We start from the raw sequence: 24,225 nt of genomic DNA, 5'->3' as shown, positions 1-24,225 counted from the left end.
AAACATTTCTTTAGGGTTAGGCTTTATTGTGGTGTGGGTTAGGGTTAGGGTAAGGGTCAGGGTTAGGGGCTAGACATGAATGGGAGTCAATGGTCGGTCCCCACGAGGATAGAAATACGAGACTGAGCGTGTGTGTGTGTGTGTAACATCACAGCTGTTACTATTTCACTGAGCTCTTCTTTATTAGAGATGTGCCTCATCTGAGTCCTGCTGACAGAAACATTTATGGTATTCCACTGTCAGTCGCTTCAACATTAACATGTGTCCACAGCAGTTATGGTTAGCATCAGTGTGATTAAACACCATTTAGTGTTCTGTTCCAAATTATAGAGCATCGCCCCCCCACCGAGCATATAGAGCATCTTCCTCCTGCCAAGTTATTTCATTTAATCTGAAGACAGACTGAGGGAGGACTTTACCAGGAACGCTACTGCGTAACTATTTACTTTTTACATGCAGTAACTCGTATTCATATGTACTTTTTCAAGAACTGTTATTTGTAAACAATGACTAGTTTTTATTGGCTCACAGTTTTGTTGCTGAACACACGTTTCAGTGTGTGGCGTCATCCAACAGCCTCTGCTGTCAAGTCGAGGCCTGTTCAGTGTTTCCAGGTTTGGATTTCTGCAGACTTCCAGACAGAAAAGTGAAGTGAAAGTGGAAGCAGCTCTGCTAGTGATCGCTGTGAACTCTCACACTGAAACCACACATGATGAGGAAATCTGGGAAAGAAGCTGGAGAAGTTCAAAGAGCAACATGAGAAGAGAAACTCGGTACAAAATGGGAAGAACTAACAGAGAAAGTCACTGCAATAAATAAAAAAAAAAAAACAACAACAATAAAAAAAACATCAGTTCTAGAAAATAAACATTTGCTATTTTTTAAATAATCTGAATCAATATCATTGTTGAAAGTATTTTCATGATCTGAAAGTCAAGTTTCTTCACACATTAAAGAAATCTCTCCACAGTTCAGTTATTTCTTCTTTCCTCTGTGCATGAAGACTGTAAAACTTCCCACTGGAAGCATCCTCAGCCTCTCCTTCCAGAGAGAGACAGCAGCTCTGCAGCTCTTCCACGGTTTGCTCTGAGACCTTCAGGAGAAATCCAGTTTTTATTTGAAGTCAGCAGACTTGTTTCTTCTGAAGAGTGTCATCACATCAACATCCTCTGTGCTGTCAGTGCATGTTTCCTGTTTCCATGAAGACTTCCAGACAGACGGGAAGTGAAAGTAAAATCATCTCAGGAGGGACAGCACCCTGACAACGAGCTGGAAAAGATCCAAATCAACTGGTCATCTTTAAACTGTCCAATGACTTTCTGATCTACTCTCACAGCTTCACAGTAATGCCTCACATGAAGTTACACTGTATGTAGTGCTGTCAATCAGTGACATTTTCTAAACCTTATTCTGCGATCAGTGGCGATGTTTTTTAAATAAATATCATTAACAGCCCTCCATTAATTAATTGTGATGAATGCAATTGAAATGGACAGCACTAATTGTATTATATACATTGACAAACGGTCATAAATGTTCCTCAGTGTGGATCTCAGGGTGACACTGTGGCACTACAGCACACTGAAGGATTGTGGGAAGGCGTCGGTTTACAGGGAAATGGGAAGATGAGGGAGGAGAGTGAAAGTGAAAGCAGGCAGTGAGGATAAAAGGAGAGAGGCTGAGTGCTGCTTCACATCCTCAGGACTGCAGACAGCAGACAGACGGACAGAAGCAGCTTCCAGCCACCTGCACACACCAACATGAAGTCCTCCGCCATCATGGCCGCCGTCGCCATCCTCAGCTGCCTGCTGGTTCTCTGTGCTCAAGGTAATTTTTACTTTAGCAGCAATATGTTAGTCACTGATTACTTTGATGGAAGTAGTTACTCAGTTACAGTTCCTGACGTTTCTGTGGGTTTGATACTGATTTTTTTACAAGACACGAGTTGAAGAGCAGCAGAGCTGCTGTCTCTCTCTGTCAGACTCGCTGAGCCCTCTATGAGCTTCAGCATTAGCATGATCCGGTGTCTGCATGTTGGTAGAGTTAGAGGAAATAGAGCATCTACAGAGCTTTTTCCTCCCACTAACTGATGGAAATTCAGATGAATTTCAAGAGTAAATCAGTTTTAAACTGATCCTAAAAGTGCTGAAAACTCAGGTAATAATCATACTTATGCAAAACAGTAAAAAAAATATATGCAGGAGAGTGATCATTTGGTGCTGTAGCTATTAGCAGTCATTTGATACTGTGATAAATAACTAATTTAACAGTGAAATATATGTAAATGTGGGTAAATACATCCTTGGCTGCAGTGTGACGTGTGTGTTTTGGTGTGTTCTTCCTGCAGGACAGCGAGACGACAGCAGGTCCAGTAGGTGTCAGTGCTCAAATGGTTTTACCAAGATACAAGGATCCATGCTGAGGAAACCACACCAGTTCCATGTGCAGCATCCTACTAACTTCTGTCCGAACACGGAGATCATGTGAGTCAGAGAGGAGGCCGTGCTGCGTTCACTGACCTGTCCCTGTGCTCTGTCCTCTCTAACACTCCTCTGTCTCCTCTGACAGCCTCACCTTGGCAGGAGGGAAGAAGAAGTGTGTGGACCCCAAGTCTCGTCTGGGAGGGTTGGCCCTCAAACAGGACAGGTGAGACCAGCAGGAGCGCTCTAATGTCACAACATGTACAGATGATGCTGCAGCATGGAAACAAATAAGTAAAAGAATATTTTCATAAAAAGTGTGTATTGTGTCCCTGGTGTCATATTGTGAGTCTGCTGTGTGTTTGGTTCTGTGTGTCAGGAATAAATTCCCCAGTGGTTCTTTCTCCTTGTTCACCTTCAGAGGTCGGAGCTGATCTGTTTCCTGTGTGCAGCTTGTATTTGATCACTAACTGACTGTCTGTGGTTTCTTCAGCCTCAGGAAGCAAGCAGCTGCCAGCTCCACTGCAGCGTCCAGCCAGACTCCAACAGGGAGCCCAGCCACGGTGCAGACCACGTCCAGCCTGTGAAGTCGTCCTGCAGCTCACATGTACAGACCCAAACACTAATTTATACATTCCTCCCTGTTTCTGTAGATATTAACTTTATGCAAATAAAAGCCTCCTGACTGAACTTTATTCTCTGAGGTTTTCTTCACTTCCTGTTCGTCAACATGAGACAAAGTCACCCAGAGGAGGAACGACACTTTTATACAAAGGGGGCCACAGACGGACAGAAGACTTCACACTGAACTTCATGAAGGAATCACTGACTTTTCCCAGTAGTCATTAGTATAGATCCGACTTTAGAATTTATTGTTTACAGACAAGGAGTTTGTTGCTGAAAGTGCTGTCACGGTGGTCGTCAGTGTTTCCTGATCAGGCCTGGACCTGACAGCAGAAGCTGTTTGATGACGCCATACACTGAAAAGTGTGTTCAGCAACATCAATTTTCGCAACTAAAAGCAAGTCATTATTTACAATTAATAATTACTTCTTTAATTTTATTTGGTCTGACTTAATTTTTTTAATACAAAACACTCCAACTATCAATAAGGAGCAGTGGGCACAGCAACAGAAACACAATAAATCAAAATAAGAACTTCATGATAAGGGTTTGTCCAGTTACCACAGCACCACTGTCCCATGAAGAATCGTAATCCTTAAACAGTCAAACAGTCCGTTTCCATCTTATAATGTCGAGGTGCTCACTGGTAAAGCACCATCACCACCTCGTCCTCCTGATATTGAGAAATCAGAGTAAATCATAGTTACTTCCTGAAAAACCACGTATGAATACTTGTTAACCAACAGACAGCAGCTCTCAGTTCCTCTGCAGCTCACAGGAGATCTCACCTGGTCACACAACCCAGAGTGAAGAGAGGACAACAGCACCTTACAGCACTTCCTACTCCAACTGACATGTCATTTCTTCATCGTCATCCTCACCACGTTCTACAGAGGAAGATGGAGAGAGGCGACCAGCTGCAGATCAGTCTGCTCCAGACACTAAATGAATGTGAAACAAACAAAGCCAGCGCTCTTTAAAGCTCCACTTCTCTGGCTCACATGACATCAGATGCATCCTTCAAAATGCAAAGCATGAAAAAATACTGGAATTTTCTTTCAGGAACAAATGGATTTCAGTCAGTCTGACAGTCAAAGCAGAGTGTGTCCTTCTCATCTCTTAAGTCCAATTTAAAACATCACTGACACCTAGAAACACATGAAGACCTCCAGGAGAAGAATCTGATGCTGTGAGACGAGGAATAATCAGTCAGGTTACACACCTGCAGCTGATTTCACCTCCATGGTACCAAACCACCTGCAGCCTCTGATCTCAGTGACTCAAACATTTTTCTTCCACATTCAATTCATCATCAAATGCAGTAACTCCTGATTTCTTCTCAAGCTCAGACACTCCTAATAACTCGGTCAGTCTCAGTCCCTCTTTTCACTTTTTCCACCCAATTAGGAGAAAAGGGAAACAAGACTTCTGGTATAATTTGAGTTCTCCTTTAAGGCTCAATGTGGTCGTCGGATGTGAAACTAAATGTGGTTTTTTTGTCATGTGGATTACTTCATAACAAGATGGATTTAAAGAGAACTTCAGAAAATGTAAACATTGACTTCATTTGCTCTTTACAGCAGCAATTCCTGGAAACCAAGAGAGAGAGAGAGAGAGAGAGAGAGAGAGAGAGTGTGTGTGTGTGTGTGTGCGCGCGCCTTTTTCTATACTTGTGGGGACATTTGGTCCCCACAAGTATAGGAAAACCTGGCATGATGTGCCTTGTGGGACCTTTTTCCGGTCCTCATGAGGGGAAACAGTGTTTTCTTGACCACGTTGTTACTGAAAAAAGTAAAAATGCAAAAACATTTCTTTAGGGTTCGGCATTGTTGTGGTTTGGGTTAGGGTTCGGATAAGGGTCAGGTTTAGGCGCTAGTAAATGCATTATGTCAAGGAGTGTCCTCACAAGGATAGAAATACAAACCTGTGTGTGTGTGTGTGTGTGTGTGTGTGTGTGTGTGTGTGTGTGTGTGTAACATCTCAGCTGTTACTATTTCACTGAGCTCTTCTTTACCAGAGACGTGCCTCATCTGAGTCCTGCTGACAGAAACATTTATGGTATTCCACTGTCAGTCGCTTCAACATTAACATGTGTCCACAGCAGTTATGGTTAGCATCAGTGTGATTAAACACCATTTAGTGTTCTGTTCCAAATTATAGAGCATCGCCCCCCACCGAGCATATAGAGCATCTTCCTCCTGCCAAGTTATTTCATTTAGGGGAGACCGGGGATAATTATAACACTTTTTGATTGAGCAGTGTAACTCGGTTGTTGTTTGTGCTGGAGATCTCAGATTTTGACAAGTAGTACCCATATTTGTCTTCTATAAAGTACATTCAGTTGTTCTTTTAAGACACCATGACAAGTTATGTAAATTATTGTCAAATGCAAAGTGGTATGTTGTTACAACCTGCCCTGGTACTGGGGTAGGTTGTAACACGACTTGGGGTTCGTTGTAACACTGACATTGTTGTGCTTAACAAAGAGCCACACTAATATGTATATGCAAGACCTATCATGAATTTTAAGGAAGGAACAAAATAAATCCAAGAACACAAAAATAATGATAAAAATGACAAAAAAAAAAGTGCAAGTTAAATACAATACAAACATATATTATAAAATAAATAAATTTAGAAATCACAAAATAAATAAAATAGATCTATGGAACAATCAACAAACCACTCCTGAACCTATTAACCATGTAAACTGCCATTTTGTTTAATCAGACAGGCAATTGTGGCAAATGTACCTGTCCTTTCCTGAGGTGCAGGCTTCATGGGCCCGAAATCGACATTGCTGATATCTGATCCACACTTCCTTTGGCCATGAATCACCAAAGTGCTCCAAACACACAATGCAGATGTTTTTATCATCTGAAGAGTCAATCATCTGAGATTAAATGGCCATATTTGTGTACTTTAAAATCTAGATTGCATGTTGTTTGGTCTCACAGCAAAGTGCAAGTGTTAACCACATTCAGGATGTTGTCGATGCTCATGATTCTAGCAGGATTCATCCTCATCCTGGCTGTGTTGATACATTTTTTAAACAGTCCATACACGCTACGATCTAGGGGTTGCAATTTGTGACTGCAGTGTGGTGGAAATGTGACGAGGATAATGCCATTTTCTTCTTAAAAATTGTTACAACCATCCCCGACCCAGGCAGCCATTAAAAAGCTAACCAGTTTTAGCATTTAGCTTCAAAGCTGGCACTACTGGAACACATCAAATTGAACTAGAGAAACCATTGATTCCACTTACGTCAGTGAAAGAACTGTATCTGCAACACAAAGGACACTATGAAAAAAATATTTAGGGAGAAAATTTTTACTTTCTTGCCTGAAAAATAGTTTTTCTTGTCTAAAACAGAGTGCTTTTACAATAGGGACATGCAACTTCACCTGTGAGCTCACTTTGGAAGTTGGCATGGGCTGTAACAAGGACAGCACCACAGCTCCTTCCTGATTGGTCAAACTGAGAGTGTTACAACTGTCCCCGGTCTCCCCTACTCTGCAGACTGAGGGAGGACTTTTAGAGGAACTCTACTGAGTAACTATTTACTTTTTACCTGCAGTAACTAGTATTCATATGTACTTTTTCAAGAACTGTTATTTGTAAACAATGACTAGTTTTTATTGGCTCACAGTTTTGTTGCTGAACACACGTTTCAGTGTGTGGCGTCATCCAACAGCCTCTGCTGTCAAGTCGAGGCCTGTTCAGTGTTTCCAGGTTTGGATTTCTGCAGACTTCCAGACAGAAAAGTGAAGTGAAAGTGGAAGCAGCTCTGCTAGTGATCGCTGTGAACTCTCACACTGAAACCACACATGATGAGGAAATCTGGGAAAGAAGCTGGAGAAGTTCAAAGAGCAACATGAGAAGAAAAACTCGGTACAAAATGGGAAGAACCGACAGAGAAAGTCACTGCAATAAATAAAAAAAAACAACAACAAAAAACATCAGTTCTAGAAAATAAACATTTGCTATTTTTTAAATAATCTGAATCAATATCATTGCTGAAAGTATTTTAATGATCTGAAAGTCAAGTTTCTTCATACATTAAAGAAATCTCTCCACAGTTCAGTTATTTCTTCTTTCCTCTGTGCATGAAGACTGTAAAACTTCCCACTGGAAGCATCCTCAGCCTCTCCTTCCAGAGAGAGACAGCAGCTCTGCAGCTCTTCCACGGTTTGCTCTGAGACCTTCAGGAGAAATCCAGTTTTTATTTGAAGTCAGCAGACTTGTTTCTTCTGAAGAGTGTCATCACATCAACATCCTCTGTGCTGTCAGTGCATGTTTCCTGTTTCCATGAAGACTTCCAGACAGACGGGAAGTGAAAGTAAAATCATCTCAGGAGGGACAGCACCCTGACAACGAGCTGGAAAAGATCCAAATCAACTGGTCATCTTTAAACTGTCCAACGACTTTCTGATCGACTCTCACAGCTTCACAGTAATGCCTCACATGAAGTTACACTGTATGTAGTGCTGTCAATCAGTGACATTTTCTAAACCTTATTCTGCGATCAGTGGCGATGTTTTTTTAAATAAATATCATTAACAGCCCTCCATTAATTAATTGTGATGAATGCAATTGAAATGGACAGCACTAATTGTATTATATACGTTGACAAACGGTCATAAATGTTCCTCAGTGTGGATCTCAGGATGACACTGTGGCACTACAGCACACTGAAGGATTGTGGGAAGGTGTCGGTTTACAGGGAAATGGGAAGACGAGGGAGGAGAGTGAAAGTGAAAGCAGGCAGTGAGGATAAAAGGAGAGAGGCTGAGTGCTGCTTCACATCCTCAGGACTGCAGACAGCAGACAGACGGACAGAAGCAGCTTCCAGCCACCTGCACACACCAACATGAAGTCCTCCGCCATCATGGCCGCCGTCGCCATCCTCAGCTGCCTGCTGGTTCTCTGTGCTCAAGGTAATTTTTACTTTAGCAGCAACAAGTTAGTCACTGATTACTTTGATGGAAGTAGTTACTCAGTTACAGTTCCTGACGTTTCTGTGGGTTTGATACTGATTTTTTTACAAGACACGAGTTGAAGAGCAGCAGAGCTGCTGTCTCTCTCTGTCAGACTCGCTGAGCCCTCTATGAGCTTCATCATTAGCATGATCCGGTGTCTGCATGTTGGGAGAGTTAGAGTAAACAAGGCATTTATGGAGCATCTTCCTCCCACTAACTGGTAGTACTTTACAAAAAATTTCAAGAGTAAATCAGTTTTTAAACTGATCCTCAAAGTGCTGAAACCTCAGTTAATAATCATATTTATGCAAAACACTATTAAAGTATATCCAGGAGAGTGATCATTTGGTGCTGTAGCTATTAGCAGTCATTTCATACTGTGATAAATAATTCATTTCATATTGACATGTGTGTAAATACATCCTTGGCTGCAGTGTGACGTGTGTGTTTTGGTGTGTTCTTCCTGCAGGACTCCCAGTTCCTGGGCCCAGTCGATGTCAGTGCTCAAATGGTTTTACCAGGATAGAGCGATCCATGCTGAGGAAACCACATCAGTTCCATGTGCATCATCCAACTAACTTCTGTCCGAACACGGAGATCATGTGAGTCAGAGAGAAGGCCGTGCTGCGTTCACTGACCTGTCCCTGTGCTCTGTCCTCTCTAACACTCCTCTGTCTCCTCTGACAGCCTCACCTTGGCAGGAGGGAAGAAGAAGTGTGTGGACCCCAAGTCTCGTCTGGGAGGGTTGGCCCTCAAACAGGACAGGTGAGACCAGCAGGAGCGCTCTAATGTCACAACATGTACAGATGATGCTGTAGCATGGAAACAAATAAGTAAAAGTAAAAGAATAATTTCATAAAAAGTGTGTATTGTGTCCCTGGTGTCATATTGTGAGTCTGCTGTGTGTTTGGTTCTGTGTGTCAGGAATAAATTCCCCAGTGGTTCTTTCTCCTTGTTCACCTTCAGAGGTTGGAGCTGATCTGTTTCCTGTGTGCAGCTTGTATTTGATCACTAACTGACTGTCTGTGGTTTCTTCAGCCTCAGGAAGCAAGCAGCTGCCAGCTCCACTGCAGCGTCCAGCCAGACTCCAACAGGGAGCCCAGCCACGGTGCAGACCACGTCCAGCCTGTGAAGTCGTCCTGCAGCTCACATGTACAGACCCAAACACTAATTTATACATTCCTCCCTGTTTCTGTAGATATGAACTTTTTACAAATAAAAGCCTCCTGACTGAACTTTATTCTCTGAGGTTTTCTTCACTTCCTGTACGTCAACATGAGACAAAGTCACCCAGAGGAGGAACGACACTTTTATACAAAGGGGGCCACAGACGGACAGAAGACTTCACACTGAACTTCATGAAGGAATCACTGACTTTTTCCCAGCAGTAACTAGTACAGATCCTACTTTAGAATTTATTGTTTGTGGCAGATAAGGAGTTCTTCGTTCCTCACAGTTTGTTGCTGGAAGTGCTGTCACGGTGGTCGTCAGCGCCCTCTGAGGAGGCTCAAGCTCCTCTCTCTGTTCTCAGGCTCTGGGTTCAGTGTTCAGTTCAGCTTCCAGCCTACAACACCGGTCTGCAATGTTTATGACCAAATGAGATGCTCAAATGAAAATGTGGAGCTTCCAAACATGTTCATTATCTGAAATAAAAAAGAATTTTAAAAAAAAATGTAAAATTTTGTGGAGCAAAAAATGATTTTGAATTCTTTTCACTGTTTGTTCTGACAGTTTCAGGAGAATTCAGGTTATTACTTGAAGTTAGCTGTCTTTTTTCTTTGTTTTGAAAAGTATCTTCCTGTCAAAAGCTTCTGTTCTGCCAGTACATTTCCTGTTTCCATGAAGACTTCCACAGAAACGGGATGTGAAAGTCAAGCAGCTCAGAGAGGGAAACCATCCTGAAAATGAGTTGGAAAAGATCCAAATAAAGTGCTCATATTTATGCTTTCAATGACTTAGGGTTGCATTATAGTACACACTGAAGGATTGTGGGAAGGCATCAGTTTGCAGGGAAAGAGGAAGGTGGGGTCGGGAAGTGAAAATGAGAGCAGGCAGTGAGGATAGGACGGCTCTAATGTAACATGTAAGGACGATGCTGCAGCACGTGAACAAATAAAGAACAAAGAATATTTTCATAAAAAGCGTGTATTATGTCCCCGGTGTCATATTGTGAGTCTGCTGTGTGTTTGGTTCTGTGTGTCAGGAATACATTCAACCCTTTAGTTTTCATTAGATTTCCCTTTCAATTATGATTTTTTCCTTGCAACTTTACAACCTGGATTTTTCCACAACCTCGAAGAGCACTGTCAATAAAAACACCTTGGAGCGAACATTCCTGGCTCCCCGTGTGTTTCCTCCACAGCTCAGACAACCGTCACAGGCGCTACACACACTTTCACACACCTCAGTCTGTAGCAGACAAAAGATACACCTTTAACACACACACGCACGCACACACACACACACAAACACACACACACACACACACACACAGACGCTGGGACACACCCTGAGGAGCCTGTCTGGTATGCGGTAGTAGTTTTTAGCTTTCAGGCTCTGTGTGAACACAGCTTGACGGTTCCGTCCGAGCAGTGAGGAACTCCAGGTAAGAACCACCTTGTTCGTGCAGTTAGCTCCTTTGTGACTTGACTCATTTAAAGTCATTTTGGTTGGAGTGGCTCAGTGAGGAGTGGTTAACACTGTACCCTCCCAGCAGGAAGACGCCGGTTCAGGTTCAGGTCCAAAAACCAGCAAAACGACTTTCCAGAGCAACGCAAACTTTTCAATCAAAGCACCAGATGGCTTTGATTCGATGTGTGAAGATAAACTGACAGTAATAAGACACTGAAATGTGGATGTGGCCATTTGTGTTTCTCCTGCAGATGGCTCCAGAGAAGACCGCCCGTGGTCCCAGAGCTGCCAGGCGGAGGCGGTGGTGGCAGCTGAGGCAGAGGTGGAGGATGTTGGGCGTGTTTGAGATCGATCAGGAGCACGAGTTCTTCTCCCTCACCTCGATGATTAAGGAGGGCATGCAGGCGTCCATCCAAGTGACGCTGGATGCTCCGCAGCAGGTGAGGACGCCTCCAATGCTCCAGCCTGGAACCATGAATGTCTCACAGTCACCGATAAAGACCTGATGTGTCTGCAGGACACACTCTCGGCTGAGCATTTCAAAGCAGAAGACACTCAAACACACGAGGTGAGACTTGACTTCCACTCACAGTCACTGGTTCAGTTAAGTTAATTTTGCATTTATGTCGTTTGTTCAAGTGTTTTGCTTTCTTCTTTTTAATGCAGGTAAGTTTTTAGCACGGACATTTTGCAATTCTTGATGGTGTTCTTCCATCCTCGTCAGAAACATCAGGAAGATGGAAGAACACTATCAAAACATGTTAAAGGTATGTGCCAAAAACCTGCTTCATTGGAAAAAGGAAAACAAAATAATATGTTTTGTTTTCTCTTCAGTCATTCTGCCACAGTCTGCACAATGCATCACCATCCCATTACCAACGTTCACAAAACACACAAACTCAACTGCAATTAGTCCTGTTGACATTCAGTCTCGGAATGATCTGGTCTTAGGCTTGACTCGGTTTTGGCCCCAGGAAGTCTTGGTCTTGGTATGCTCTGGTCTTGGTCTTGACTTGGTCTCAGATTAGGCCGTCTTGACTCCAGCACTACTGTTAAGCTGTGAGCTGTCACTCCGCACGGCGCTAAGTCTCATCGGTGTTGAGTCTGTAATGCAGTGAAAAAGTTTTTCTTTTTTCGTTAGTAAACTGACTATAGACCACACAAAGACAGGGTGGTTGCCATGGCAATGGGGATGCTTTTGTGGCTTCAGTATAACACAGACGAAGACGCTAATGGTTTCTAATTAGCATTCAAGGAGACATGACTGGACTTAAAGAGGAGCTGTTCTGTAAGGGTGACGACGATGCCGCCAACATTCATCCTTTGTAGTTCTTGTTCAAAGATGTTCCATTTGATGAGGGAAAGGAGGAGAACATCTCCCTTTAATCTTCTGCGTGGCTCATTTTCTGGGCTTTTCAGGGGTTCGTCATGCAGACGTTCGCAGCTCCAGTGTTTGCCAAAGTGAGGCGTTCACTGGACATCACGGAGGAAGAGTACATGAACTCGCTGTGCTCGGGAGGATGCTACCTCCAGTTCGTCAGCAACTCCAAGAGCAGGGCCGACTTCTTCGTCACGTGAGTGTGAGACGAGTCAAAAACACTCTCTGAATGGAAGCCTGATGCAACTGCACGAGGCAACTGAATTTTATTGAAGGCGTTTCTGTGTGTCTCTTGAAGTATTTAATTCTGCTTCATTTTTTTAAAAACCCTTAAACATCTTGCTCCAAGTGGATACAGAAATTTGAGAAAGCAAAATCAATTAATTAAAAAAAAAATTGGCTGAAGAATACAAATAGATTCAAATATGAGAAAAAAAAACTAAAGGTAAAACCATCAAACTGAGATTTAATTCATGTGTTTCATAATCAGCTTTGATATTAATGTTAGATTTTCTGTTTCTGGTTTGTAAGCTTTAATAGGACCAAAAAATTGGAGAAAAATGTGTATATTTTTGAAGGTCTGTGAGATTTTTCTTTTAAAATGTTTTTCTTTTACATTGTGTATTTGTATCGTTCACAGAACAAACACAGCCGGTCTCTTCAGTAATGACTCTGTGTCTGTCCTTCAGGAACGACAAAAGGTTCTTCTTGAAGACGCAGAGTAAACGTGAAATCCGGTTCCTCCTGTCCAACCTGCAGAAATACATGGAGCACCTGGACAAGTACCCTCACTCCCTGATGGTCAGGTTCCTCGGTAAGACCCGAAGTAATCTATTACTGTGACACCACCTCTGTTCAAACATGTCACTTGTAACCAAGTTTGTTCAAAGATACAGAAAATACATGCTTGATCGTGATTACTGTTTTTTTCTTCTTAAAAGGTTTTTGAGATGTACTTTGTGTACATTAGAAGGAGGAAGATGCTCTATAATTTGCATGTTATCTCATCTTAAAGAAACAGATTCATTAACCAATAATAACCAGAAAAAAGCAGCAAAATAACACGTGAGATGATGTACCAAAACACCAGCGTGCTAAAACAGCCCTCTGAAACTTCAGAAGTTATCACTGAATGGCGGTTTAGATACAGAACTGAGTGACCAAAACCATTAAGACAATATCTCAGGAAAAAGAGAGACAGCAGCTCTGCGGCTCTACCATAGTCTCATTAATCATACCTAAAGGAAAGTTAGCAGGTAATAAAAGCTGTGAAACATGGTGATGAGTAATGTGTCTGTCTTCTTCGGGTTGTCCAGGTGTCCACAGGATCGTTATTCCCAATGAGATGAAGGTGAGAGGCCCACAGCACACACAGATGATGATTATCTCTGCACACACAGATGATGGTCGTCCCTGTACACACCGCTCGCTGTCCTCTCCTCTGTGTGCTTTGTCCTGTAGACCTATTTCATTGTGATGCAGAGTGTGTTTTACCCTGACGAGCGCATCAACATCAGGTAGTGTGTCTGCTCTCCTGCCGTCTGCTGGTGGGGGCGTTCCGTGACGTACAGGATGTTTTTTTCCCGTGTAGGTACGACATCAAAGGATGTGAGGTGGGCCGCTGGACCAACCCCGACACGGGCGGGAAGCAGATCATCAAAGTGCTGAAGGACAACAACTTTGAAGGGCAGAACATCGTGCTGGGTCAGTTTTCACCTCAGCACACCCACAATGCCCTCTGTTAGTCTGAAATATCTACCAAGACCTTATTGGACTATATCATTTCTTTATTTAGAATCTACTGGGCTCTTTTGACAAATGACTTGACTCTATTAACACTCTACTGGACTCTACTGGTTCCTGAGGAGGTAACACACTGTTTGTGTGTGCTGCAGGTCGACAGAAGTCCTGGTTCATCAGCCAGGTGAAGGCAGATGCCGCCTTCCTGAGAGATCTCAATGTTCTGGACTACAGCCTCCTGGTGGCCCATCAGCCCCTGCACCGCGATGAGCAGGAGGGAAAACGTTCCTTGGCCAACCTCGTCATTCGCACCACAAAGTATGTGTTGACATCAGATAGGCAGCAACCTCTATGGTTTCCTGGAATTAATGACACTCTGGTCAGTGTTCTTGAGGCTGTATTGAATGAAGACATCATCTTTTTTACTGATTACAGCATGTATGCTCCGTCCTCTTCTCATTGACAATCAAAACCACAATGGTTCATTTTCATATAGGGGCTTACTTGGGATTGGCTGAGGGCAGATTGACTGACAGAGGGAACATAATAAACAGAGCATTTTAGATTGTCTTAAGTAATATTGGCCTATTTAGGCATGCTAATAGGCATATTCTTGTTTTTACATATTTACCATTACGCCTAACATTTTAGGGGTGACTGATTATTTTGAACGATTTCCACATTTCCACCCTGCACTTCTCTTTATCTCAGCCATTTAGCATTGACATGCTACTGCTAAATAAGTGAGTGAAACTATTAATGTTGTGGATTATGCCCTGTCAGTAGACACTGAGGCCATGAAGGATCTCCAGAATAGAGTAGGTACGCCTCCTGCTGGCCTGATGGAGGACCTGCACATATACTTCTCGTCGTATTTGCCCCTAGGTCTTTGGATTTTGAAGATAGTCCAACAGAGGAACCCTCCAGCGTTCCTTTACTGACAGAGAACCCTGATACCACAGACGGAGGGGCAGAGGCTGAGGGGTTTGCCCTCCAGGAGCTGAAACAAAGCCAATCGGACTCTGAGCTGCAGGAGTTCCACGAGCATCACCGACGACTGCTGCCCAACTTCAAAAACGCCATCCACGTGATCGACGGCCCCGAGCGCCGCTACTTCGTGGGCATCATAGACATCTTCACCGTGTACGGGTGGAAGAAAAGACTGGAGAACCTGTGGAAGCGCCTCCGCTTCCCGGGCAGGGCCTTCTCCACCGTCAGTCCAGACAAATACTCCCACCGGTTCTGCCGGTGGATTCATGAGCGCAGCCAGTGATGAAGACTTTAGCTCGACACACTTTCCAGCTTTGTATTTGTTAAAAAATTTGAAAACCATGTATCATTTTCTTTACACTTCATGTTTTGTTGAGCGATCACATAAAATCTCTCTAAAATATTTATGTGGTTGTAATGTGGCCAAAAAGTTCCAGGTGTATCAATACTTTTACACGGTACTGCATGTTTTAAAACCTGAGATCTAACAAGAACACAGACCAGTCCTTCATCTGAGGCCATGAGAAGATCACTGGTAACTCTCACCAGAGCGGTCTCTGTGCTGTGATGAGCTCTGAAAACTGAAACGACTCAGGCAGTTTGAGTATAAATGGTCAACGGGTGATTTGCAACAAGCTTTTTTTCCAGGATTTTAAAAATGAAGTGAAGGTTAGATATTGGTCAGTAGAAACACCAGGAAGAAAGGTGGGCTTTTTAAGGAGAGGTTTAATAACGGCAATCTTTAAAGGCCTGTGGTACATAACCTGTTACTGAAGATAGGTTGATCTGGTCTAATATTGATATCTTTGAACAGTCTAGATTTGTTTTTGTTTTTTGTTTTTTCCTATCAAGGAGGAATAGTAGGCAGAACTTGAGCAATAATAGCATGATTTTCTGCAATTACTGGCAGTAGAAATGTTTTAATCAGTGACCAACACAATGAAAAGCATTGTTTAAAAAAAAAAATCCGAAAATAAGAAAAAGTTACATTTCAGATGCGAACGAGTCTTTCACTGAAGCAGAAAATCAGACATATTGATTCATGGTACAGTTGATGATCCACGACATGATTATTTTATTTCTTTCCCACAATAAATTAAATCCAAACGTGATAAAAGTCAACATTCTTCATCATTTCATGGTTAAAATACAAGAAAAACTAAGGCGTTGTAAAAGAGGATTCAGTCTTCATCTGCATCGTCAAAGGCCACGCCGGTCGCCTGCAGCTTCCTGCACACACACACACGCGCACACACGCGCACACACGCGCACACACGCGCACACACGCGCACACACGCACACACACGCACACGCACGCACACACACACACACACGCACACAGGTTAAACAACCATTTCACACCACTCTTATGAGTGCACAACATTCTAACTCTCTGATCACTCTTGGACTCTTCACTCTCTCTCCTCCCTTTCTATCACACATCACTCTCGTGCAAAACGAAAGGCAATTGTTTTGCCTCCATTCTCACTCAGTCAGCTCACTCACTCACCATCACCCCTCACTCTCACTAAAAATGATAAGAGGTTGTACTTTTTGGCTCCGGGGTTGATGAGACAAGCTCCTGGAAGTCGTCTCTTCACAGGCAGAGACGAAGACGGAGATCCGTTCTGCTGTCGAGGGTTGAAGTCTGAGGAAGGAGTGAGACGCCTCTCAGCTTCGACACCCACTGCTTCACAGCTCACACGCCAAATAAAGTACAGCTTCACAGGATGCTCATTTAAAGTACAACAAATTCATCATTATATACCGAGTCCATCAAAAAAGGGACTAGTGAAGTAACACTTTCTAAAAGTACTAACTCGTGACAGTGATGAGTAACTTACCTGCAGGTCTTCTCAGTTGGTTCTTCGGAGGACTGGCAGCAGATGTTTCATCTGCAGGAGACATGAGTCAAGTAAAAACAGAAAACTTTCATCGCGTTTTGGAATCCATTTACTCGACAATGGTGCTCAGAGCCACTGAGAAACAGAACTCTTCGAAAAAGACTCGATCTCAGAGGAAACGGGGAGAAAAAACATCTTTTTGAGGTACTGCCATTGTGCATGTGCACCATGATCAAAATAAATAGTTCTTCTGCACATAAGTACGCGAGTGGATGGGTATTAACAATAATGGCAGTGTACAGAGCGTCAAGACTCTGAGTCCATGTTGTCCTGCATTTGGCAGTTTTAGAATTGACAGCCACCAGCAGTCCAGCGTGGTCATCTATCCATACAGATGTCAGAACAACGAGAACAGATAGCTAGCACGCTAGTTGCTTCCAATTGTTGAAGTAGTTGCAGTAGTAATAGCTGTACTAGAAGCAATAGTTATGCTACTAATAAGAGTATTAGTTGTAGTAGTGGTAATCGTTATAGGCGTGGTAGCATTAGTAGTATTAGTTATACTATAAACACTACTAGTAATAGTTGCAGTAGTGTGTCTGTGTGAAGCACCTTGGACTCGTGTCAGCCTGTCAGCCATCTCAAACAGCAGCTCTTTCAGCTCCTCGGCGGCCCGTGGCCCCTCCAGCCTGCTGAGGGTCACTCTGGGAGCCCCGGGGTCGGAGCCCACCACCAGCTCTGCTCCGCTGTCCTGGACCAGCACAGACACATCCCCGCTGCTGCAGGACGACCTGTGGAGGACACAGAGGGAGCGGAGGGGAGAGGGGGGGCCATCATCACCGTGGTTTAATCCGAGCCGTATCCCACAGGCGCGTCCCCTCACCGCAGTCTCATGATGGACTCTTCTGTGGACTTCAGCGAGAACGTCCGTCTCTGGACAGACAGCAGCAGTCAGGAGGGGAAGGCAGCAACAGGAGGAACACAACATGGAGAGAGGAAACACTCACAAGGTGCTGCAGGGAATCTTCACTGGAGTCCGAGCTCCAAACGTCTGCAGCATCTGTCAGACTGTGAGAGCGCGCGCACACGCACGCACACACACACACACACACACACACACACACACACACACTTTATCAAAGAATGCATGTGGTCATTAAGATGGAGAAACTGCTTCTGCTGGTGATTTACATGTGCCATGCAAATGCTGTTGTGTATTAACTCTATAATCTGGATGTTAGTGGGAGAAAAATGTTCTACAATCTGGATGTTAGTGGGAGAAAAATGTTCTACAATCTGGATGTTAGTGGGAGGAAGATGCTCTACATTAGCTGAAGTTACATCAGGTACTGCATCTTCACTGGACATGCTGATTATAAAAGTTTTCCCTCTTGAGAAAAGTAACACATTCCCATGTACATTTACACGGTTAATACTTAAACTCTGTCATTAATCTTACACTCGTTCATTTAATTTACGCTGATGGACACGGGCCAACACGGAAGTGGACAAACTTCTGACATTTAAACTGTCATCGTCCGACATTAACCTGACTTTCTGGGCCTTATACTGTTACCAGAAGGAGAATTAATTAGCCGTAAGTTTAACACGTGTCTCATAATTCAGCCTGTGAATCACTTCATGTTCAAAAACTTGTGAATTATTCACAATGAGCATCAAAAGAAAAAAAGGTCGGATTTTAAAGGGACTCTGGCAGAGCCGCTTCTCACCAGATCCTGAAGGTTCCGTCTTTTAGACGCGTGTAACAGATAAATTTACTCTGTTTATCCAGCACAGTGCAGTAAAAACTCCGGCTCGTATCCATGTCAAAGGTGTAGTTTAACAGCAAAACAGAAGAGTAAAAACACGGAGAAACCAGGAGGAAAACAACAAAGCGTGACTTCTTCCCATTCTTTGAGTTTCACTGCGGTCAGTAAACTGGACTACAGACTCATCATCGCCCCCTGCTGCTCAGATAGGTAAAACGAAACCCATCCACCTATCCCTATATACACAATCAATGGTAAAAACACAAACACTTCCTTCTAAAAAAAAAAAAAACCTTTTAAGGTTAATATAAACAAGACACATGTGGCGGTTTTTGGGTTATTGAGTCCTCTGTCTTTTTATGTTGGACCTCTGAGACTTTGTTTTCTTTTTACTTGTTTAAAAATATCTTGAGTATTTGTTTTACTGGCTTACAGTCAAGTCAGCCCCAAGTCGGACCTTAGCCAAGTTGGCCCCAATCAATCATCCATCATCCATTCAGCTCTATGAAAATTAATTATGTCTTTCTTAAATTTATATTGAAATTATATTTAATTATGTCAGTTAGCTTACATCTGTTATTTAATTATATCTATCCTAAATTTATATTTGAATTATATTTAATATTTCTACGTATGGTTGGGCTTTGTAAATTTTCACATTTCAATTTTCTATTCCATTTATATTTCTTTTCTCTGTGCTGCTGGAACACTGCCTTTCCCCCCTGTGGGACAAGTAAAGGACTTTCAATCAGTTTAAATCAATCTGAAGTATTAATTATTCAAATGTTGCTGTGTGATACATGAGACAAGGCACCAATCGAATTTGATTCGGAACTGTAGATAGCATTTCTACATTTGCAAAAGATAATGAAACACAATAGATATATGACAATATATCTGTACTTCCATTTAAAAGCTGCCTTTGAATGAACAGGACTATAAGGCTGTAGCGCTATCACTTCACGTGACTCACTGATGTCATTCAGAACTTTTCTGACTGAGGAGTTTGCAACAATGTATCGTTTTAAATGACGTCATCATCCAAGTTGAACTAGATATGCAAATGAGCTGCTATACAAATTAGAAGATAACATTTAGAACGTTTAAGTGGAGTTGGCAACAATGTGTCAGTTTTAAAGCTCTTTTTTTTAATGAAAAATGCAACAAAGTGCATAATATTTAATTTAAGCATCAAGCATTTAATGTAAATATTAACATTAATTTACATTATGCACTTTCATTCAGATCATTTTGACACTTTGATATGTATAACACAACTCACCATTCACTTCAGTTCAGCACCAATAAGGTTCCTTCTTTCTCTGCAGAAACTTCATGTCAGCTCAGGTGGACTTCACCGGAGGAAAAACCAGGCTGAAAGCAATAAATTACACCAGACGCACCACACAGATTTACCGGTGTTTTTTTCAGCGTGACAAACACAATGTGGTATGGGTGCTTTGAGAGCCCTGCGAGTTTGCATGGGGCCGACTTGGCTGAGCCGACTTGACTGTATCGTTTTACTGTTGTTTGAGTTTTGTATCGTGTCCCGTGTACAGCATATGTAACCACAGTGCATTTTTGGACAAATATAAGAGCAACAACTTGGTTTGTTTAAAAGAATAAAACGTGACGCACATTAATAAATAAATAAATAAATAAATAAATAAAATACAGACCCATACATAAACTGACTATGAAGATAAAGTGTATATTTTTTGTGTAAATCACAATGCAGAGATTGCTACATTGTATAGTTTTTATAGTGGTTAATCCTTTGATGCATGTAAGAACAACTTTTTCATTAAAAAAAAAACTCTGATGAAGTGTAGTTGGTAATTTGAGGCATGAAAAAAACGACCAGTGTCGCTTGAAAAGGACCTGCTCGTCGTTCTTCTTTCACGTGAGCCCACCTTCTGGTTCCTCGCGCACTGTAATCAGCTCACCTGGTTCAGGTGTGTGGAAGCGCAGCGTGGAGCGGCCCCGGGGCTCCGCAGCGGATTTGACTGACCCGTTTCCTCCTTATTCGGTTATTCAAATGCAGCTCAGTTCCCAAAACACTTCATTGTGAGCAGATCGGAGGACCAACGCATCCAGCGGACACCTCCACGCGGTGAGAAGCGCGCGCGCCGAACCTCAGACACAAAACAACCACTTTTACGTTTTCCCTTCAAATGTGGTGAAATGTGACCAGAAGGAGCGCAGTTTCTTAGATTACAGTGTTGTTGGTAAACTTCTGCTTTAATATGTGACAAAAATAAAGGCTTTAAATGCGTAAGAAAATGCTGAAATATTGTTGCATCATGGTGCAACTTGCACTTTTATTCATTTATATTTCTGAGCGTTACTAGATTTATCTATTTAAACTCGCACTTGAGACTGTTTGAACTCATTTGGCTCTTCTCTGACGATAAGCCATTGCTTTGGTGCAACTTTAAAACTTCAGTTTTTACGAATCATTTTCTAATGTAAAACTGATTATTCTGACAGTCCATTTTTAAACTGTATATATTCAACATCTTGATCACATTTGCTATCACAGCTGCAGAGTGGCCAGTCTGGCTGGAGAAATAACTGGATTAAGCATGTTAATGAAACACAAATTGGATGTCTTTCAGTTTTTAGGCAGTTTTTTTTTTTTTTTTTTTTAAGAAAATCTATCGGAACAGTTGGTAATAATATAACTAAAATTAATACATATGAACAAAATGGTCTTATTTGAAGTTACAGTGAGTGAGTCTCCTCTGATGGACTAATCTGTGATAATTATCAACTATGAAATGCTGCTATTCTGCACATTTGAAGAATACTTACAAAAAAAATGAATGGATGAATTCAACAGGACAAATCAATATGTAAAGATTCCAAAATAGACAAGCAAGCAACTCAGTGCAAATAAAGAAAGGAGTAAACAAGAAATGGGACAAGGTTTTTTGTTGGCATTTTAAATGCGTATTTAAGAGTGTTTAAGAGAGAAACACTCAAAGATAAGAATATCCATAATGATAACAATACATTTGATTCATAATACCCTTTATATATTGTAACAGCAAAAAAAAAAAGGTGCAGTGCTTTTTTGTAACAGCACTGAAAACAATGACTATCAGGTTTATTCTAAATTGTAAGTGTGTGGATTAACTGTCTGTAAAATTGTTTCACTGATGCAAGTTGTCAGTTCAGCTGTGTTTTGAAACGGGGAACTTATTTTTTGCCCTCTGGTGAAACTCAGAGCCGCAGACTGTGAGGGAACAGAAGCTGCTGTGCCGCCTGGTTTGCATGTGCTTTGCCTTTGCTGAATTAAACACAGATGCAAATGCTGCTGTTAGACTGAAGCAGAGGTCCAGTTATTTGGAGTTTAACACTCACCCCGGAGTGTGTTAGCTGTAGTCACAGTTACAGAAAGATGTGGAAAAGCTTCTGTCTGCCCTGCTCACTTCACCCACTGTTCAGAGAGAAAAATCTTTTTTTTTCTTTAGCTTAAAACCTTTACAAATGGTCCTGTCATGGTTTTACTGTCTGCTATCTGAGGTCTTCAGAGCTCTCATCCTCTGCACCAGAACTCAGGGTTTCATCCTGGTGCTGGTAAAGTCTGGCTCAGCAGAGACCTGATTGTTTTTACCTCCACAGAGTTCAATAAAGGATCGTCCAGCCCTCCACGGCTGCTGAATCTGAATCCGCCCAGCATGAATCTGAACAGAGACTCGAACCTGGGTCCCTCTGACGTTCTTGGAGCCCTCGTCTCCTCAAACGATCCGCCCCCGTGCTCCAGCTCCGACTCTTCTCTTCCCAGCTTGTGGTCCCCCCCAGTGGTGTCCACCAGCCAGAGCTCAGTCACCGTCTTCAGCCACACCTCCCACCCCCATCCGGCCTCCTCAGACCTGGACCGAGCTCAGAACCCGGAACCCTCATCCATCTCTGCTCTGCAGCTCCCGTCCTCAGATCCCAGCGCCGCTGCTTCATCTGGACCCCGGTCCAGCCTCCACCTGCTCCCCGGCACACCGCCCTCCTACCATGTCTCCTTCATCATCCCGTCCCCGGACCTCCAGCCGGCCCCCCTCCCACTGCCGTCCCCCGAGGAGACCCTCCCGGACCTGGAGTGCTCCATCTGCTTCAGCCAGTTCAACAACGTCTTCCGCTGCCCCAAGATGCTGCAGTGTCACCACACCTTCTGCCTGGAGTGTCTGGCGCGCATGAACGTGAAGTCTTCGGAGCCCAGCGCCATCCAGTGCCCGCTGTGTCGCCGCTTGACGACGCTGCCCACCCTCGGCCTGCCCAAACTCGCCACTGACTCCACCGTGCTGTCCTGCCTGCCGGACGCCATGCAGAGGGTCTACAGCATCCGCTTCGTCCGCAACAAGGGGAAGCTGCAGGTGAAAAGGTGAGGCCGGGTCAGAGTCGTCTGTGGGGTAACTGGACCTGCGTGGCGCCTTTGGAGAGGTTTCACCCCAAAGGTTTCGTCGGTTACCTGCTGTAGTTCTGATGGTTACTGTGCTGAAAATGGAATACTACTAGCTGTTAGTTCCAGTTTCTGAAGTCAGAGTAGGAGTTAAACAGCTTCTCTGTTGGCTTCAGCATTACCCAAAAACTAAAGAGCATCTTCCTCCCACTTGAGATGAATTTACAGCTGAGAGGTCGCCACTCCATCAACATGCATTCACTAAATTATAAAACCTGACCAATGGAACAATGTTCCGAAAGCCTCAAACTGGGGACTCTTTCAGCTGCATTCACTTTCCTGGTGGAGGTTTCGTGTCACCCACACCCTTCTCCTCCTCTTTCCTCTCGTCACAGGTCAGCGGCGGCTCAGCAGCGGTGGGGTCACAGTGCACAGCCGCTGAGGCTGACGAACCGCTCTCTGGATGTGGGCCTTCCCAGCCCCCCGCCGGGTCGGCCGGGCGAGCCAGGCGGAGTCGGCGGCGCTCTGTTCAGGCTGACGGACCGGCCGGCCTGCCGCGCCTTCCTGCTGACCGCCATGGTGATGATGATGGTGCTGCTGACGGGCATCATCGTCTTCCTCCTCACCTTCAGAGAGTCGATTTCGCCATAAGCAGAGTGATCTTATCCTTTAAACCCCCCAGGAACAAATCCTCACTGAAGACTGGAGTCCAGTCAGAGACTGAAACAAGACTCCACAGTCCTTCAAAGACCTCCGTCCTGTTAGATGTTTGTCAGCTGACCAGCAGGCGGCGCCGTCTCCCTGCTGCTCCTGCAGCTTTTACCGCTCTAACCAGAAAAAAACCTACATGTCCACAACACAAGTGTACTTCTGTGGTCACCTCCACAGCACAGTGCACGTGCACAAAGGCTGCCACCTCATCGACCACTGTGCACGTGCACACCTGCCCAGTTGGTGTGAGTCCAGTCGACGGTGATCTGGATTTTCCCCTCGACGGTTTTTCTCAGAACAGTCTGCTGCAGGGGTGTAGAAGCTTCAGCTCAGGTGTTTCAGGAGCCTCTCTGAATCTGTTGAGGGCTCTGAAGCTGTAAACTGCCATGCCCACACACACCCACACACACACAAACGCACACACTGTTCAACAAAGCAGAGCCGCAGTCTGTGTTCAGGCAGGCACCTGGAACACACTCAAAGCCTGAACTTTGGGAGGCCAGGATGGATGTCTTTTTATTTCATTGTTTTTCCATCTTATTTCTGTTTTAACATGTACGTGTTTTATTCTTTGACCTTTTTTTTACTATGAAATTTAAAAATAAATCTTTTTTCAAACATTTATGTAAATATTTTAACAGAGCTTCAACTGTCACCAAGTTTCTTCAGTTAGATTTGAATATTTATGCTTCATTTCTTACTTTATCTGTGTGTCTGGAAATGTGAATGAAATAAATCGA

The 24,225-nt window shown here is 43.4% G+C and overlaps 3 protein-coding genes across 3 annotated transcripts; 2 read left to right on the top strand and 1 right to left on the bottom strand.

The window, feature by feature from the left end:
* The first annotated feature begins 10,573 nt into the window (after positions 1 to 10,573).
* On the top strand, positions 10,574 to 15,791 carry LOC115398800 (phosphatidylinositol 4-phosphate 5-kinase-like protein 1). The gene is made up of 10 exons (XM_030105758.1): positions 10,574 to 10,631; positions 10,909 to 11,097; positions 11,175 to 11,225; positions 12,077 to 12,231; positions 12,725 to 12,849; positions 13,352 to 13,386; positions 13,497 to 13,552; positions 13,627 to 13,739; positions 13,931 to 14,093; positions 14,661 to 15,791. The coding sequence occupies exons 2-10, from the start codon at positions 10,909 to 10,911 to the stop codon at positions 15,046 to 15,048; spliced, it is 1,275 nt and encodes a 424-aa protein (XP_029961618.1). The 5' UTR covers positions 10,574 to 10,631; the 3' UTR covers positions 15,049 to 15,791.
* Positions 15,792 to 15,820: 29 nt separating this feature from the next.
* paxx (PAXX non-homologous end joining factor) lies at positions 15,821 to 18,528 on the bottom strand. Its single transcript, XM_030105759.1, has 7 exons — positions 18,340 to 18,528; positions 17,617 to 17,677; positions 17,493 to 17,542; positions 17,222 to 17,400; positions 16,610 to 16,660; positions 16,317 to 16,413; positions 15,821 to 15,995 (listed from the first exon to the last, which is right to left on the bottom strand). Exons 1-7 carry the CDS (start codon positions 18,432 to 18,434, stop codon positions 15,947 to 15,949), a joined length of 582 nt encoding a protein of 193 aa, XP_029961619.1. The 5' UTR covers positions 18,435 to 18,528; the 3' UTR covers positions 15,821 to 15,946.
* Positions 18,529 to 20,460: 1,932 nt separating this feature from the next.
* On the top strand, positions 20,461 to 24,054 carry LOC115398460 (RING finger protein 223). Its single transcript, XM_030105220.1, has 3 exons — positions 20,461 to 20,491; positions 22,006 to 22,756; positions 23,170 to 24,054. The coding sequence occupies exons 2-3, from the start codon at positions 22,062 to 22,064 to the stop codon at positions 23,423 to 23,425; spliced, it is 951 nt and encodes a 316-aa protein (XP_029961080.1). The 5' UTR covers positions 20,461 to 20,491; positions 22,006 to 22,061; the 3' UTR covers positions 23,426 to 24,054.
* Positions 24,055 to 24,225: the final 171 nt, after the last annotated feature.

Source organism: Salarias fasciatus, chromosome 12, assembly GCF_902148845.1.
Source record: "Salarias fasciatus chromosome 12, fSalaFa1.1, whole genome shotgun sequence".
Lineage (NCBI taxonomy): Eukaryota > Metazoa > Chordata > Actinopteri > Blenniiformes > Blenniidae > Salarias > Salarias fasciatus.
This window is presented reverse-complemented; position numbering and strand designations above follow the sequence as displayed.

Excerpts from the sequence above, each read along its gene's own strand:
- paxx (XM_030105759.1), bottom strand. The coding sequence starts at position 18,434 with ATGGATACGAGCCGGAGTTTTTACTGCACTGTGCTGGATAAACAGAGT. Across the intron at positions 17,401-17,492 it reads GAGTCCATCATGAGACTGCG|GTCGTCCTGCAGCAGCGGGG; the intron begins GTGAGGGGACGC and ends TGTCCTCCACAG. Across the intron at positions 16,414-16,609 it reads CCAACTGAGAAGACCTGCAG|ACTTCAACCCTCGACAGCAG; the intron begins GTAAGTTACTCA and ends CTCCTTCCTCAG.
- LOC115398460 (XM_030105220.1), top strand. The coding sequence starts at position 22,062 with ATGAATCTGAACAGAGACTCGAACCTGGGTCCCTCTGACGTTCTTGGA. Across the intron at positions 22,757-23,169 it reads GGGAAGCTGCAGGTGAAAAG|GTCAGCGGCGGCTCAGCAGC; the intron begins GTGAGGCCGGGT and ends CTCTCGTCACAG.
- LOC115398800 (XM_030105758.1), top strand. The coding sequence starts at position 10,909 with ATGGCTCCAGAGAAGACCGCCCGTGGTCCCAGAGCTGCCAGGCGGAGG. Across the intron at positions 12,850-13,351 it reads CCTGATGGTCAGGTTCCTCG|GTGTCCACAGGATCGTTATT; the intron begins GTAAGACCCGAA and ends CGGGTTGTCCAG. Across the intron at positions 13,387-13,496 it reads TTATTCCCAATGAGATGAAG|ACCTATTTCATTGTGATGCA; the intron begins GTGAGAGGCCCA and ends TTTGTCCTGTAG.